The 16,008-nt window shown below is 36.7% G+C and overlaps 1 protein-coding gene across 1 annotated transcript in view; it reads left to right on the top strand.

Annotated features, from left to right (window-relative positions):
- The first annotated feature begins 884 nt into the window (after positions 1-884).
- Positions 885-16,008, top strand: part of LOC139970381 (uncharacterized) — a 30,042-nt gene continuing 14,918 nt past the window's right edge. The window contains exons 1-4 of the mRNA XM_071976023.1: positions 885-1,043; positions 2,376-2,772; positions 4,237-4,291; positions 10,728-10,810. Coding sequence (XP_071832124.1) covers positions 2,594-2,772; positions 4,237-4,291; positions 10,728-10,810 — 317 coding nt within the window. The 5' untranslated portion in view covers positions 885-1,043; positions 2,376-2,593. The remainder of the gene's footprint in view (positions 1,044-2,375; positions 2,773-4,236; positions 4,292-10,727; positions 10,811-16,008) is intronic.

Raw genomic sequence — 16,008 nt, 5'->3', positions numbered from 1 at the left:
GTGAAGCAAGACTTTCACAGTATGTATATTTCGCTGAAACATAGACAGTGTGTGGCCAATTTCATAATCACGTTTTTAGTTGTCCACTTGAGTGACAATTGAAAATTGCAATTTTTTTGAAGCGCCCTCTATTATAAATGCCCGATCGATGCAACATTTTCCTACGACATACGCTATGAAGCGGCTTTTCTTAAATTCTTGATAGAGAACTTATGCACAGAATCCTATAGGAGAGATATCAAGCAGTCTACTCTAAGCTATTTCCTTCCAAGTATGATTTAATTCTCCATAACGTACATAATATACGCTATAAAGTATAGGGCTACTGGTTTATTGGTACTTTTGGACTAGACCTATAGTCTGCTATTATACAACACTTGAATTGACACTGCAGGCGCTGTGAAACAGTTCAGTCGGGGAACTCTTGCATTCCTTTGTCGACGAATAGGACCACTACTACTACGTGTGTACCTGCCCCCCCCCCCCCCCGGGCAACACCCCTCCATATAAAATCATTCGTTCGCCTTTGGCCCTTACATAAAGCTTCACTAGGCTTCACTACCTTAATCATTCGAGGACATTTCAATTGGCACATTGGCCTTCCGTTTGAACTTCTTATATAAACCCAAATTACAGTCTAAATACGCCTCAGAATGCACTATTTTGACCCTAAATTTTCTTTGGGAGAGGACTACATCCAGCCAACTTCCCACCACCGTACCTTGGAAGTCCTGTTCACGCCACTGCGTCTAAATAAGCCAGTTGCTGCCACAAAGACGCTGTGTTTAACATAACTGCGTATTTCCTCGAGAACGCGATAGCGCCTGTCGGCTTCCGGAAAAGAATGGAAAATTGCCAAGTTTTAACGGAACGCCCTCTGTTAGAAATTGTGTCACTACGTATGTTTGTTTATATTATCATTTTGAGTACAATACACCGGTATGAGGTGAGCACAAATGCTCTCATAATCTATGCACATAGGTGCGGTTTTTCACCTTTTGTCGTCTGTTTATTCTCTTTGCAAATGTCGTTTTCGAATCTTGGTAAGAACATTATTTTCATTGTTAGTGAGCAGTAGTTTGAAACGTGAATATTATTTTGTCTTCCGTAAAACTAGACACAGAACTTAGTTAATTAATTACTTGTCGGTCTATTCGGATTGCTAATGTTGTATTTGTACGTAGGCTACAGTTACTTGTAAATATAACGAGGGATTTCCAACACTAGTTGTGTGAGACACTAAGTAGCCTATACTATTAGTATTACTAGTTACAGTTAGGCATGGAAGCATTCGGCCATTATGGCTAGACCGACCACTTATTTACAGCAGGAGTAGCCTAGGTTCGCATTGTAAGTACATACAAGCAGCTTTTCCACATTTATGGAGAACTTTTGCACAGGAAAGGCATCATGCAGTCTACTGCAAGTACTATGTTTACGGTATACAGAAACATTGAGATTGCTACAGACCTAGCCTAGCCTAGTACTAATGAGAACTTCAGCCTTTTATATATTCTTATATTTATTCTTTGAAACTTGTTGTCCTGTTTTGCATAGCATCATGTAACTATTTTTGTAAAACTAAAGAAGAAAAGGAAACAGGAAAAAGAGAGATGCTGTCCACATGAAGAATTTGTTAATGTTATCCACCCACAGAAGTGTGTTAATTTCTTGGAAATAGTTTGCTGAGTACATCTAAATCGTACCCCCACGAAAAGAAAGGGAAAAATAAGAGTTGAGAACAAGCAAATTGGATATTGCCTCATAGTTTAAGTATGAATACATTATAGTCTGTACAACTACGTATACATTCAAGTAGACTTGTACTGTACCTCAGTCAACACTCAGGATTGTACTAGTCAAGTTAAGTATATATATACTCTGTCATTACTAGCCTCTAAGTGTGAGTACACTTACTCTTCCTAATTTCTTCTTTACTTTCTAGTTTTATGCTAGACCTTCAAAAGCTATCTCCTCGCACAATAATGTAAAAGTGCGAAGCTAACAGGTTACTGTAGCTTTGTAGAATTATCTTTGTTGCCTAGTCACATATAAAAACTGTTGCAGAGAAAATTCCATCACACCAATGGTTTTCCACCAGATGGAGGTACTCGCAGATAATCGTAGAGTTTTAAAAGGAAGAAAAGGTGACAATTTAGGGATAGCAGTGATATACTGAATATAAATTTCTTAGTCCACATTCAATTGAACTGAGCCTGTAAACCAATTTTTTAAGTACACTGTACAGTATGTGCTGTATTTTCCTTTTATATGAAAATTTCATGTAAGGTAACTTTCAGCAAGAATTCCTCACTTGTAAGCTAAGCTACAGAGCTACGATATTTATCTTTCTTTCTTTTGTTCTTTCTTTATAGAGATAGTACAAGATGCTTGAAGCACAAACACTTGTACACTATCGGTGCTAAAGTTAGCTGTGTTTGAATTCGTGTCAGTACCTGTACCAGCCACCCAAAGTCGGTTCTTTGACTTCTTGTGGCATATCGAAGAAACTTTACATATATCTGAACCGGCACTGAGGGGAAACTTTTGTGAGCATTGGGGATCGAAAACATTTTGCAAACTTCCATAAATTATGGCCAACTCTATGCATATGACCTCTAATATGGGGACTGTAGAGGTTTTAAGGCCAACGCCGATCGTTGAGGATGTTTCCATCGGAACGGCTGCAGAACTGACCGCAACTACAAAAGAAGAAGTCAACGTTCTCGAGTACGACTGCTTCTGCAACTTCTCAGTCTTGACGTGTGCTAGGTATGTACTAGTGTTTGCACAGGGTATCCGGGTACTCGGGTACACGCCCGATGTGATACTACCCGGTTCCTAATTTATTACCCGAATCCTACGCAAAGTGTGATTTTTTTGGGGGGCAAACCAACGGTTAGGCAGATTTCTCATTGACTTAAAGTGTGTTGTTAGGCTTCCATGTGGTCGAACATAACAGCAATAATGTAGGTACCTGCCTGACGCGATACTACCCGGTTCCTAATTTATTACCCGAATCCTACGCAAAGTGTGATTTTTGTTTGTTTTGCAAACCGATGGTAAGGCAGATTTCCCATTGACTTAGTGTGGTGTTAGGCTACCATGTGGTCGAAGATAACAGCAATAACGAAAGTATTCCATGGATATCTTATAACTGCGTCACAATTTCAGCTAATAAACAGATGGCTAGGCTCGATTATCTCATTGAGTTAGTGTGGTGTTTTAAGCAACCATGTGGTCGAACGTAACAGTAATAATGAAAGTATTCCATGGATATCTTATAACTGCGTCACAATTTCAGCGAATAAACACATGGTTAAGCTTAGCTAGAATTCTCTTTGACTTAGTGTGGTGTAATACGTAGGTCCTGGTTCCAAAATGTCTTTTTCACATGAACTCAAATCACTCTTTTGATTTAAGAAAAAATTGACAACATTTCTAGAATGTACAGTATTTTTGGGGAATGGTGTTCATGATTATGTTGTCACAAATCTTTCCATGCACAAGTGTTGATGGCCACCGTGATTATTTCTGCTTTTGCTTAAGTATCTAGTCCCTCTACTCTCCCTCTCCCCCCTCCCCATCCCAAACTTTAAAAAAAATTAAGAAGCTCTGTTTTTTGTTCAGGTTCTTTGTTCCAAATTTTACCCCCTTTATCATGTAACGGTAATTAAACTATGTACCTTTTTGGTTGTGACATAGCAGTTTATATTCTACTAGGTTCCTACTTCTAAGGGAATACTTAATTTAGTATTGCAAAGCAGTTTTCTGTTTATCAAGTATATATCCAATTTATGGATTTAAGTGATACCAGAGGACAAATAACATGTGCTGTGGCCTCTAGAGTGGATAAAGGGGGTGGCAATTGAAGCAATTTGAGGAACTTGGAAGTTCCCCGTTCGATATCCGTCCGGGTCATGGTAAGGTGGGTTTTTTCATCCAAGAGCGATCTACGGTTTTCCCATCTGAAATGACTTTTTAAATTGAAAAAAATTCCAAATATGAGTTAAAATGTTGATTTGGAATCCACCCGACGTGTAATCCGAAAGCCCTTGCAGGCTTTTCCCACATTTGTGGTTGTTTTAAGCATCGTAAAAATGACCGCTTTTATTATTATTTAAGATATCCTGCGATACAACCATAACAATAAAGATGTTTTTATTATGTCGCTTTCACTTTCATTCTGGGCTTTAAAAATACTTTTCATTTTTTTCCCCACATTTTATTTTTCAGGAATGGATTGTTGAGTCTGTTTATTGTCTTTCTCGGCTTCCTGTTTCTGATGAGGGTGAGTTTGAATTGAGGTCACATGAATGTTAGAGTACAAACTGCTATGCTGTATGAAAATTAAACCGTAAAACTACTGATAACCACAAATCCTGTGTGAGACAAAGATACATAGCTTGTGTGCTCTGTCAGAGGTCCCTGCTGTTTATAAAACATATAAGAATGTACAACAGGTCTTTTCTATGATATATTCATATAGTGAAATATTTCATTCAAGGGTAAATATATACTAATTTAAATATGCAATGAATATCGTGATACAATCCCCATCCATAAAGTGACTTATTTATGCACTCTTCAAAGCTGTGCACATGGTTTGAAATGATTTCATTTCGGTAGATTACTACTTTTAATATTTAGTGGTCACATGATACCAAATCCCATATAAATATGTGCATAATATTTTAAAAGTCTTGATTTTTTTGAATTTCATATATTCGATCTTAAAATAAATTCAGATTGGCTTGTTGCATGCATGCACCCAATTGGTACTGATCTGGAAAACTATTTTATGGTGGTGACAACATTTGCTTTGTCTTTGAACAGCTTAATTTCCATCATGTTTATATTATGATAATGGTGAGCATAGTGTACATAATTAATGAGGGGTAGGGAGTAGGGTGGGGGGGTTGATGGAGGACTAAAAAAGCAACTGTTGTCTAGAAAGTTGAAATGATTTTTAATCAAGAATGAAATTTATGGCATCATATTATGAATTGGTGAAGAAATCTAGGTTGACATGATGGGGGTGGGTGAAAGGCAAAAGATACCTGTCATATTTAAGTTCCTATCGATTTCATTTGGATCAAATCAGAGGTACATGTCTTGGATGAAAGTTAGAAGTCAAGACATTATAAATAAGTTTTGGAATTATCGTCTTGCGCAATCCCAAAGCTTCCACAATAGAACCTACTGTACAACTGTTCAGCCAGGTATGTCCTTGTAACATGGAGAGATCACTTCCTGTTACAATCAGGTTCCCTTGGACATCCTATAAAAACATCCTGGAAGCAGTCTTCATGCACACATATATATACCGTAGTGTGGTACTTAATGTGCTGTTACCATGTGCCATGATTCATAGTTACATATGTCAGTATACTGTATGGCCTGTTGTTTGAATGGCCTTCTCTTAATTAATTAATTAATTAATTTTAATGATACAAGTCTAATAATAATGAAATTGTGTTTGATAAGGTTTTATCTGATTTCTTTATCTTGTTTGGTACTGTGACGTGGTTATATGTTCCAAGTTTCAGCTGTGTCGTACGTACAGTACTGTAGTTTATATTTGCCCTCTAGACAACCCATTGAGTGGAAAAGTCAACACAAAATATGGGTTTTTGTTTGAAAATATAGTTTAAGTGTGAATATGTTTACAACCATTTACTGTAGCTAGGCTGCAAGCCAATACAAACAGTATGGATTATAAAAAGACTAAACTCATAAACTGTAACCAAAGATGGTTGATTCTTTTGATGTCACATGAAGTTATTCTGCCAGAAATCAGATCATTTTACGGTCAACTTGGGGTCAACTACTTGCCACAAAGAATCCAGAACTTATTGTGTATCACACTTTTCGGAAAGTCTTTGAAAATTTCTGATATTTGCTCGGTACCTACTTTATACTGTAACTTACATTTAATTTTGTGACAGGACTTATCGTCAGGTTTTAGTGCTTGCAACAGGTGACATTTAAACAAGAGAGGGACACAATTTTCTCTCAATATTTTTTGGGAAAAAGTCAATTAAGGGATGGTACTTAATAATGATGTTACAATACCTTGAGAACCCTTGTAGTCAAACCATGGGGCTGTAGCATCTTTTTAAGGTCGCCAAACAACCTTGGGAAGTCGACCGAAAATATTCAGAAGAAGAAAAAAAAATTGCCGATATTTGCAGCCCTGGGAGAAAAAAAGGAAAAATTTGTGGACATACATTCCTTAAAAACGTTGCAAAAATATAACACCATTTTTGCAGCTAAGCACCCTTAATCTAAAAGTACATGTCTCAAGGTGGAGGTGGTTACCTGTACCTCCCCTCCCGGTCGACCTCCTCCCCGGAGCCACAACATTTGCAGTTGGACGGTCGCCAAGTTGAGGAAGGTGAAAATCTTAGTCACCAAGCAGAAAATTTTGAATAAAAGGGATTTAGAGTAACTTTTTATTGATCAGGTGGTTATAAATCAGTTTGTGTAGGCTAGCTACATTAATATTACATGGTACATGCAGGGAATAATTTATCCTGTATTGCACAGCAAACTGCTATGCAAAATGGTAAAGTTGGTATTTACACTGTGTAAAGATGTATCAAATTCATATCTATACATAGGAAGTACTGTGTAGCAGATCCTTTGTAAATGCTACACAAAATTTGAACAGTATGTATAAGTAATATTACTGTACATGGCACATGCAGGGAATAATTTATCCTGTATTGCACCGCAAACTGCTATGCAAAATGGTTAAGTTGCTATGTAAACTGTGTAAAGATTTATCAAATTCATCTATACATAGAAAATACTATGTATCAGATCCTTTGTTAATGCTACACAAAATTTGAACACTAAATTATTCCATGGCATGCAGTGTGGAGTAGTAAGTTATGACAAAATAACATACAATATTATTTGAAGGTAAAATTCATATTATTGCAGGCAGTAGAGGTAACAGGATACTTCAGTCATGGGATATATCTGAAGTATAGGCCTATACTGTCTTACTCTTGATATGTCAGTATATACTAGATATCATCATGGTACAGTAACAATTGCCACGACAACTTGGCACAGATTTTGCTTTTCTAGCTAACATTGCATACTGTACCAGCAAAGGTTTAAATTGTTGTCTTAATTGGGATCTAGTTCTACGAATATTCAATATTGTCTGGTAATACACCCACATGATCCATGGGTGGGTCTGTACCATTTATAAAGTTCACGGTACATATAATAAACTGTATGCATGCACAAAAGTGCAAATTCACTCACAATCTGTAATTTGACGTAAATTGAAGTTCATAACTAAGTGTTGTATGTATTAATATTTAATAATGCTGTATGTGCTCTGTTTACAAGAATTTTGTCAGTGGATATAGATTGGATGTATTTAGTACATAAAGGAAATAACAGCAAACTGACCAGGAAATGTTTTCGAAAAATCAGCAAATGAAGATATACAGATCGCACACCAACTAAAAGCTGGATAGGTCAGTTAACGCACTATAGCAGCTGGGTACTTTGTAACCCAGAGGTCAGAGGTCACTGGTTCATATCCTATAATTTACATTTCTTTGCTCTTCTCTGTTAACTTTTAACTTGAAAGTGAAAATTGATTCCAGACAAGATTTCATGTTTAACTTGCAGCTCTTGGAAAACTGAGCTTCAACAGATTCCTTTCCTTTAAAGATAATTAACAATTTAACCGAACAGCTCAGCCACTCTTAATAATTGAAATACTGTATTGACAAATTATTTACTGAAGTTACTAAGTTTAAACAAAAGTTCCTTTTTTTTTCCTTTTATAATTACCATCTGAGATGAGTTGTACTTGTGTTCAAGCTAATGAGGCAGCATTAATTTGAGCCACTTCAACATCAATTCAGTACACAAGTCCAATAGATACAGTACACACTGTATGAATGAATGTATATATGTATGTATGTATGTATAATAATAATAATAATAATATGCAACTTATATAGCGCAAATATGCAAAGGCTTCAATGCGCTTTACAAAACATAATACATAAAAACAAAGTCGTAAAACATAAATACAAAACCCGATACACCTAACAAAGATAAAACTACACAGTGTAAGTAGAGGAAATGTTAAACATACAGTGTAAAACTACATGTATTGTAGTATTGTATGTATTATTGTATGTAGTATTGTATGTATTGTGTGTATGTATACATGTATTTATGAATGAATGTATGTAGCAGACTACAGGGAATAATTTATGATTCAAATTTTCCTGTAGCTCATATTTAAAGGCTCTGGATTTTCTTCTCCCATTAAATATATACTTCTGTTTCTTGTGTAGAGATGAACTGCGATACAAGTTTGTGCAAATTGACCGTTTTTGCATAATTTATACATGATTTTTGCGATGTGATATATATACCGGATAAATTATTCACCGAACATGACTAGAAATGTTTTAGCACTGCGCCCTCTATTCCTTCTTCCGGGGCACTGCTCCGCTTTTTCCTCAGACTTTAGAATATATTCTATTCTGAAGTGAAGCTCTACGTCTAGGTGAATGTGACATCCAGTCAGCCGAATAGTGCTGTAGTTTACTGTACATGTACAGTATACATGGCAGCTAGTATCACTAGCACATGTAATAACATGTGTCAGAAGTTTACAATTTGGGAACTCGGTGCTTTCATTATATCAACAACGAGATCTTGTTGACAACAGTTACCTATCAATTATTACAGTGTACAGTACATGTCCTTCCTTCATCATTCAAACACTTGTTTTTCGGTTGTTTTTTGGTTTTTTAATTGATCCTTGTCAATGACTTGTACTGTAAGTTAGTTTTTTGTAAGTGACAAAGGTCTGTCAAACTTGCCATCTTTGATACTGATTATATTTACACTTACTGTAGAGCTGTATCTTTATCTACCGTATACGCTGATAAACAAACGAGAGAATATTTGAATAAATCGACCGCAAACCACTCTTCATGTATACGGTGTACTGCTGGCTGGGATATAGTGTACAGTATGATTTAGTATTGTAGTCAATTCAGCAGGTAAGATAATATATCAGTTGTACAGTATATGTATAGTAGTACAAAGGATGCTGTTGGTTGTCATAAGTACTGTACTGTACTAAATATACAGGTCTGTCCTCTGTAGTGTAGTGTTATCAGGATCGTCAAGCCTGCCTATAGCAAAAAAGTCCTCAAATTCACTCAAGCATTAATGACTTGTTACTTGATAGCATAAACTACCCCAAGTACTGTCATTAGGATTCATCTACAGTATGTAGAGTGCACCTAATTAATTGACTAGTCACCTGTATGATTATAAACACAAGTTCTCTAATGGCCAGCACTACTTTCCTGTGTGTGAAGACAAGTTTGGCTCCTACTTTATTTCCTGATCATTCCTCCATTTTTCTCTGGTATCATTTCTACCGTATTTACAGTACTTTGGACACCGTTGCTATTTTTAATACTAAGATTGCCTGCAGGCACTGGTCTGGGATAAGTGCAGGTTGGACAGCCAGGCAATTCAGTGCACAGCCGCCCTACGTCCCGTCATAATCTCTCACTAGACTAAGCATGACCGGCATGTTCCCAGATTTAAAAAAGACCTTTTTAATTGAAACAGAAATTTTTCACAAGTTCCTTCCTGCTCTGTTTCCAAGTTCTGTTTCCTGTATTTTATATGTTTCCTGTATATTAATTGTTTCAATTCCTGTAAAGCTCTTCGAGCAGCGTTGCTGATGAACGCGCTATATAAGTACTATTTTATTATTATTTTTTTAATGATATTTATTCAGCGTCTAATTATTGTGGAACCTGCATGGCTACGGCTGACACATTTATTTCCTTAAAAAAGAGCGCTACTTGTATTTATGTGTACATACTGTCATTTTGGTGAGAAAAGTAGGCACAGCAGGCCTATGACATACATAAACATACAATTTAAATGCTGTTGAGTACAACTGAGCCAACATTGTGAGGCCTCACATTTGATAACAGAATGGACTAACATTGTGTATGTAACCCACAGGGGTTTCCCCACAAACCTCCCAAAAATGTTTCACAAGCAGTACTATTTTATGATCCTCAAGTCAAAGTTGTCAGGCTTCATTTTGATTTACTGTATGCCTATAGCTAGCCTTAGTCCTTTGCCTACATATCCTCAAACCAATAATATTTACTGAAAGCAGTGTTTAGTACCCTTGGGGCCTTGCTATTATAAACATGCAGTAGATGAAACTGTCATCCACTGTCAAAGGTCATCTGTTTTAAGGTCAAGGGTCATTTTAATAGATGCCATTCCCAGTCATCATCTGAAAGGGTTGCAAACATTTCTGTTCCTTTACAGTACAGAAAATCGCAAGCGTAGAGATGACAGTTACCATGCAAAGATTTTGTGGTGATAACAGTGTGTAATTTACTCCACACCTCTCCAGTCCATGTATACACTTTTGTCATAGCTACCTAACCTGCCAACCGGTAACGTTTCTGCACAGCGCCCCCAACCCATCTGTGACTCCTCCCTCAACTCAGATCTGTGACCCCATCCACTCAGTCCTCCTTCCAAATTGACCATTCCGAAGGACTTAAAACTTGCATGGAATCGGTTTACCTTCCCATTTTTCGTGCCTGGAATGTCGTTGGCTATGATACGAAGTTTATATGTATACCGATACGATAACTGCATGTTCGTTTTTGTCTTTTTGATATTTTCAGATTTACAATGTTCACCGCCACAACCATCGATACTACCACCAAATGTTTGTCTATTCCATAGCTGTTATTGAGTGCATCCTTGTGTAAGTCTATTCCATAGAGCTCTAAAATTATAGAGTGCATCCTTGTATAAGTCTATTCCATAGAGCTCTGTTATAGAGTGCATCCTTGTGTAGTCTATTCAATAGCTGTTATAGATGTATGTACACGTGTAAGTGTATACCATGCCATGATATATTTACAGCATGTCCTCAAACTTCCCTGTTTCTTAACATCGTTTACCATTCAGTATGGTACATACAGTATCATGATCAAATATAACATTTTGTGTAATTATAATGTGCATTGTTTGTTTTAGTTTACTTTAAGAACGATCACTATATATATATATGTACAAAACAAAGATTCAGTGGTTCACACAGAGTGTCGTCAAGGTAACAAACCCACCCAACCGTGCTAGGAAGAAATAAGGTCACACACGAACGATTGAATACATCCATTTGTCTGATGATCACTGCACAGGCGTGAACCTTGAGTAAAAATATGCTGTAAGTTACCGCATAGGTGTACTATATATACATATAGATATCAAGATCCATCTATATAATGCCATGAACACTTGCATAGGTATACTATATGTACATAGATATCTATCCATCTATATCATGGATACTTGCATGGGTAAGTCAAGTAGTGGTCACAGATCCACAAACTTGAACAGATATATTTAACTGTCACCCAGTGCAGTAAAATCAAGCATTTTAACTCACTTTGTAATAGTTATCTGAATTAGTTTATAACTCCACTGTAGACCTTGGGGAACATAGTTTAAGAGTAGACACACCCAGGAAAACCTTTGAAAACTTGTAGCAATTTTTTTGTTTAACAATCGTTAAACATGGGCATAGAGCACCCTATCCTGAGTACCCTCTATCCTTCCTCACACCTCTTCCCCTCCTCAAACCTCTACCCCTCCTCATACCATTATCCCTTCTCACACCTCTACCCCTCCTCACACCCCTAGCCATTCTCACCCCTCTACCCTTCCTCACACATGTATCCCTCCTCACACCCCTACCCATTCTCACACCTCTACCCTTCCTCACACCTCTATCTCTTCACATACAGTACCTCTATCCATCCTCATATCTCTACCCTCTTTCCTCTACCCTCAGGGTCCTCCCTTCTGTACCCCCCCCCCTCCACAAGGGCTCTTCCGCCCCTTCATGATGCACCTAAAGTACATTACTTAAGTGTATAGTATGTCCAATACTAAATTAGGGGGGAGGCTGTGGCCTAGATGTATCAAGTTGTTTTGGTGAAGAAGGAGTTTTGTTTTGAAAGCAAGAGACTGATTCTTATCACAGAAATATGATTCTGTGGCATTCCAAATTCATGCAAACTGCTATGTGCCAGGTGGGAATTCCCCTAGATAAAGATAACAGCTAGCTGTTCTAGATTGACTAATATTGGTCACATATCTACTAATATCTACTAATATTGCTGTTTAGAACAGATGTATAGGGATTTCCATAAAAGGTACAGTATTAATACCTTAAGATAATTATCTAAATAACATAGGCTTGTCTATATAAACTTCCAAGTGGTATTTATATCAGGGCTGTTCCCCCTACCTGTAGTGATTATTTTGATTACCATCTAGGGAAATTTCTGTCAGAGACCATATTGTTGTGACTTTATAATAAATTGCTTGATTCTTGAAAACTGATATGAAGGACAGGATATGCTTGCAGAGTAAGAGGATGTCAGGACTTCCTGCAAAAGCAATTATGATAACAATTATGATAAAAATTATGATAACATTGTAACAGTCTTGTATTCTGTCTCTTTTGTGTGACGGATGGTACGAGTCATAGTCGTGATAGCTGTCTCAGATGTTTCAAGCTTTGTGTGACTGATGGTATATATGAGTCTTGATGGCTGTCTCAGATATTTCAAGTTTTGTGTGACTGATGTTATGACTCTTGATGGCTGTATCAGATATACAGTAACAAGTTTTATGTGACTGATGTTATGACTCTTGATGGCTGTATCAGATATTTCAAGTTTGTTGTGACTGATGATATGAGTCAAGAGTTGTGATGGCTGTCTCAGATATTTTAAGTTAAATGTGACTGATGGTATGAGTCTTCATGGCTGTATCAGATATTTCAAGTTTGTTGTGACTGATGGTATGAGTCTTGATGGCTGTCTCAGATATTTCAAGTTTGTTGGTGACTGATGGTATGAGTCAAGAGTTGTGATGGCTGTCTCAGATATTTTAAGTTTAATGTGACTGATGGTATGAGTCTTGATGGCTGTCTCAGATATTTCAAGTTTGTTGTGACTGATGGTATGAGTCAAGAGTTGTGATGGCTGTCTCAGATATACAGTAACAAGTTTTATGTGACTGATGTTATGAGTCTTGATGGCTGTATCAGATATTTCAAGTTTGTTGTGACTGATGATATGAGTCAAGAGTTGTGATGGCTGTCTCAGATATTTTAAGTTTAATGTGACTGATGGTATGAGTCTTCATGGCTGTATCAGATATTTCAAGTTTGTTGTGACTGATGGTATGAGTCTTGATGGCTGTCTCAGATATTTCAAGTTTGTTGGTGACTGATGGTATGAGTCAAGAGTTGTGATGGCTGTCTCAGATATTTTAAGTTTAATGTGACTGATGGTATGAGTCTTCATGGCTGTATCAGATACTTCAAGTTTTGTGTGACTGATGGTATGAGCCAAGAGTCTTCATGGCTGTCTCAGATATTTCAAGTTTGTTGGTGGCTGATGGTATGAGTCATATTATTAATAACTGTCTTGGGTATTTTCATGTATATGTGCTAGAACAGTTAATACTGCAAGTATGAATCTATATAGGCCACATTGCTTCCTGCAGAGTAATATACTGTACATATACTTCAAGTTTTGTGTGACTGATGGTATGAGTCTAGAGCCTTGATTGCAGTCTCAGATGTTTCAAGTGTGGTGGTGACTGATCTTATGAGTCATATTATTAATAACTGTCTTGGGTATTTCCATGTATACCTGTGAGAACAGTTAATACCGAAAGTACAATCTGTATAGGCCACATTGCTTCCTGCATAGCAATACATTATGTATGAGCTTAGTATCATATACACTGTAACTCATGTGTAGTTACAATCATCGGCAACCCTTGGGAACTGAACTATATAAACAGGAAATACTTGAGTAGGTTCATAGGTCATAACATGTGCAGAACTTTTCAAAGTTTATGGAATTTGTTTTAAAAAAAAATCCAAAAGGTCTGAAAATGTAAAATTAAATTTTTTTGTTCATGGTCACACAGACTTCTATCGATACATGTTTTGGCCATCTGCAATACAATATGAATTATCTATAAGTATCTTGTGGAGATTTTACATGTGTAATGTATAGCAATATTATCTTGGTAAGGATACTGTATAGTATCATCCTAAACTGACCAGATGTCACCAATTTTCAAGCTGGATTTTCGAGGACAAACGCTGGATTTGACATATAACCATCCCCCCCCCTCCCCCCGGACTAATAATGTAGTATCCCCGAAAAACATCCCCGGATTTGAGAGAAAGGCCCTGAATAATTATTCCCTGGTTTGACGTGTTTGGCCTTCCGTTCGTAGAGCGGACAGCTTGAATCTAAACCGACAACGACAGTACAACCCTTGGCTGAGAGATTAATGGACCCCAGATCATTGAATCAATTTTTTGTGATTAATCTGTACAAATTGGCATGAAAATCATCATGTTGTCTTAAGTGATGAATAAATAATATGACTGCCAAGTTACATTCGCCAAAGGTTTTTATCACCAAATTCAATACTTGTTCCAAACTTGGGCATTTGACCATCACCCTTGAAACATAGAAGTGCTCACCAAAAATGAGCAAGATCCTCATAATACTATCCTGTGGTACTAAGTACTGTATGTCCCTTGATGTCAACAGTGGAGTGGATGGGTGGGAAGGGGGGGGGGGGAGGGAGGAGTCAACAGCAATATCATATGTGTCCCTGGATTTACTGAAAACAAATATGGTCACCTTATATTATCCATTTATAACTTTTTGCCGTCCTCTGAGTTGAAGTCTAGGTTATTCCTTGTTAAAATCTCATGTCAGATTTATTAATGTATTTCTTAATTAGTGAATATTGTAATAATAACTCACAAATATTAATCTTAGCTAAAACTGTACTGTACAACTTCTACAACTGAAAGATTTTAAATCGTTAAAAAAGAAATTAACAAAGTTGCTTTAATGGACGAGGAAAATCTTACATTTAGGGAAAAAAATTTGGGCGCATTTTGAGGATATGATATTTTATCAGAATATGGCCAAGAAACTTCCTCAAGCTATAAATATTCCATATTTTACTCCTTCTTGTGTAAATTCAATGTCATATATAAATAAATATGTAATGTGAGGACGCACGATACCGACCAATGCCCACACTATTTAAAAATTATTTATAAAGAATGAACAAACTTTTTGTTTCCTGCCCTTTAGATCTGAATGTCACAGATTGAAACGTTTATCTCGTAGAGTCGGGCGTGGCGTGAACCATGTATGTGTTGGACAATTTCCTTTTGACGTTATTTTTAAACCGATGTGTGAAATGTGATAATTATGACATCATGAGGATGTGGAAATGTTTAAACACTTGCTTCCTGTGTTAGTTACGTCATACGCCCATAACGCTGTACATAGAAACAGGAAAAGTATGTGTATAACCAGACAAAAATATTTCCCCTTCGTTATTTACCGGAATGTATTTGAATATAAACAAATTGTTGAAAGCCAATTGTAAGCAATATATAGTGAGGATGTACTGTTGGCCTACAAAACTTGTAGAAAATGTTTTCTGAGCAAATTTTGCTGCATGATTACTGTGATGAGTAATATTTAGTTGGTTCATGCATTCAATAAGAAGAACGAACACAGAACTGCATTCTACAGTAGCTGTACAAATTGTTCTATAGCGCTGTGACTGTTGCCTCTTGGTGGCCAAAACAATCCATAACGAGGACTTGGTAATTATATTATACAAATAATAAATGGTTTCCATTCGTGCAATAGTGCAAATAGTTCATTCGTTGAAAGATGGAATGTTCCATTCAACAAGGCGCATTTTATACAACATACAGTATTATATTAAGATGGGTAAAATGCACTCATGCAACAGATTGTTTTGAACAGACAGGTTTCTCTGCTCTCTTACCATTGAAAAAAGTGCTCCCAAAAAAGTATAACCCATGGT

Source organism: Apostichopus japonicus, chromosome 1 (assembly GCF_037975245.1).
Source record: "Apostichopus japonicus isolate 1M-3 chromosome 1, ASM3797524v1, whole genome shotgun sequence".
In the NCBI taxonomy this organism is placed as follows: Eukaryota; Metazoa; Echinodermata; class Holothuroidea; order Aspidochirotida; family Stichopodidae; genus Apostichopus; species Apostichopus japonicus.
Note: the sequence above shows the minus strand (reverse complement) of the source record. Positions and strands in the feature narration are given on the sequence as shown.